The 1,419-nt window shown below is 36.8% G+C and overlaps 1 protein-coding gene across 1 annotated transcript; it reads left to right on the top strand.

Annotated features, from left to right (window-relative positions):
* The first annotated feature begins 715 nt into the window (after window positions 1–715).
* LOC114753391 (uncharacterized) lies at window positions 716–1,078 on the top strand. Its single transcript, XM_028942079.1, has one exon. It carries the CDS (start codon window positions 716–718, stop codon window positions 1,076–1,078), a length of 363 nt encoding a protein of 120 aa, XP_028797912.1.
* The last annotated feature ends 341 nt before the right edge of the window (window positions 1,079–1,419 follow it).

Consider the following 1,419-nt stretch of genomic DNA (forward strand, 5'->3'; position numbering starts at 1 on the left):
CTGCTATTCTTTGTTCTATAGTTTCTCATGACCCATGGTTTGCTAACATGGTCAATTTTCTAGCTACTGGTTTAATCCCTTCTACATTGTCTCATTTTCAGACTCAGAAGCTCAAAAGTGAAGCCAAGTATTACATTTGGAAACTGCCTCACTTATGGAGGATGTGTAATGACCAATTGATTAGGCGTTGTGTTCCAAATGAAGAAATTCAAGGTATCTTGGTGGCATGCCATTCTCGTGCTTGTAGAGGCCATTTTAGTGCTAAGAAAACTTCAAGGAAGATTTTGGAATCTGGATTTTATTGGCCTACTCTCTTTAAGGATTTTATGAGTTTTGTAAGAGTTGTGACAAGTGCCAAAGGTTTGGAGGTAATAATACTAAGAGGAATAAGATGCCTCAATATCCTATTCTCTTTTGTGAAATCTTTGATGTATGGGGTATAGATTTCATGGATCCATTCCCACCTTCCTCTGGAAATCATTATATTCTCTTGGCTATGGATTATGTTTCAAGATGGATTGAAGCTATTCCCCAAAGAAAGATGATGCAGTCACAGTTTCAAAATTCATAAAGTCACATATCTTCACAAGATTTGGAATCCCTAAATCTATGATAAGTGATAGTGGGAGTCACTTTTGCAATAAGCTCTTAAATGGATTGTTCTCTAAGTTTGGAGTTACTCACAAGATGTCCACAGCTTATCATCCCCAGACTAATGGTCAGACAGAGGTTTCTAATAGAGAAATTAAACAGATTTATTTTGGAGAAGATAGTTAAACCATCAAGAAGGGACTGGAGCATTAAATTGGAAGAAGCTCTATGGGCCTACAAGACTGCATACAAGACAACCATAGGAATGTCACCCTATAGGGTAGTTTATGGAAAAGCTTGCCATCTCCTGGTTGAACTAGAGCACAAGGCCTATTGGGCAATTAAAGCATGTAATCTGGATTTTGAAGCTGCTGTAATAGAGAGGAAATTGCAACTGCAAGAGCTAGAAGAAATTAGAATGGAGGCATATGAGAGCTCTAGAACCTACAAGGAGAAGAGTAAAATCATTCATGACAAAGGAATCTGAGGAAACAATTTCATGTGGATGATAAGGCCCTGTATTCAAGGCTAAGTTCAAGTTTAAACATGAAAAATTAAAAACCAAGTGGGCTGGCGCCTTATCTAGTCACCAAGGACACCCTTTTGGAATGGTTGAATTAGTAGATGAAAAAAGTGGCCAAAGTCTGAAAGTTAATGGTCACTTACTGATGAACCACATTTTGATCAACTAAATAATGTGATTTCCCATTGAATTTAAATGTTCATGTGGATTAACTTTAGATTTTCATATTTGATAAGAAATGATGTTGTGAGAATTTGATGTATCATTGCAGGATTGAAAGGGATTTCTCTAATTCTGGAAGTATT

Source organism: Neltuma alba, unplaced genomic scaffold, assembly GCF_004799145.2.
Source record: "Neltuma alba isolate B1F8T4 unplaced genomic scaffold, ASM479914v2 tig00007902_pilon, whole genome shotgun sequence".
In the NCBI taxonomy this organism is placed as follows: Eukaryota; Viridiplantae; Streptophyta; class Magnoliopsida; order Fabales; family Fabaceae; genus Neltuma; species Neltuma alba.

What these genes read in the sequence shown, in the direction of transcription:
- LOC114753391 (XM_028942079.1), top strand. Translation starts at nt 716, where the DNA reads ATGGTCAGACAGAGGTTTCTAATAGAGAAATTAAACAGATTTATTTTG.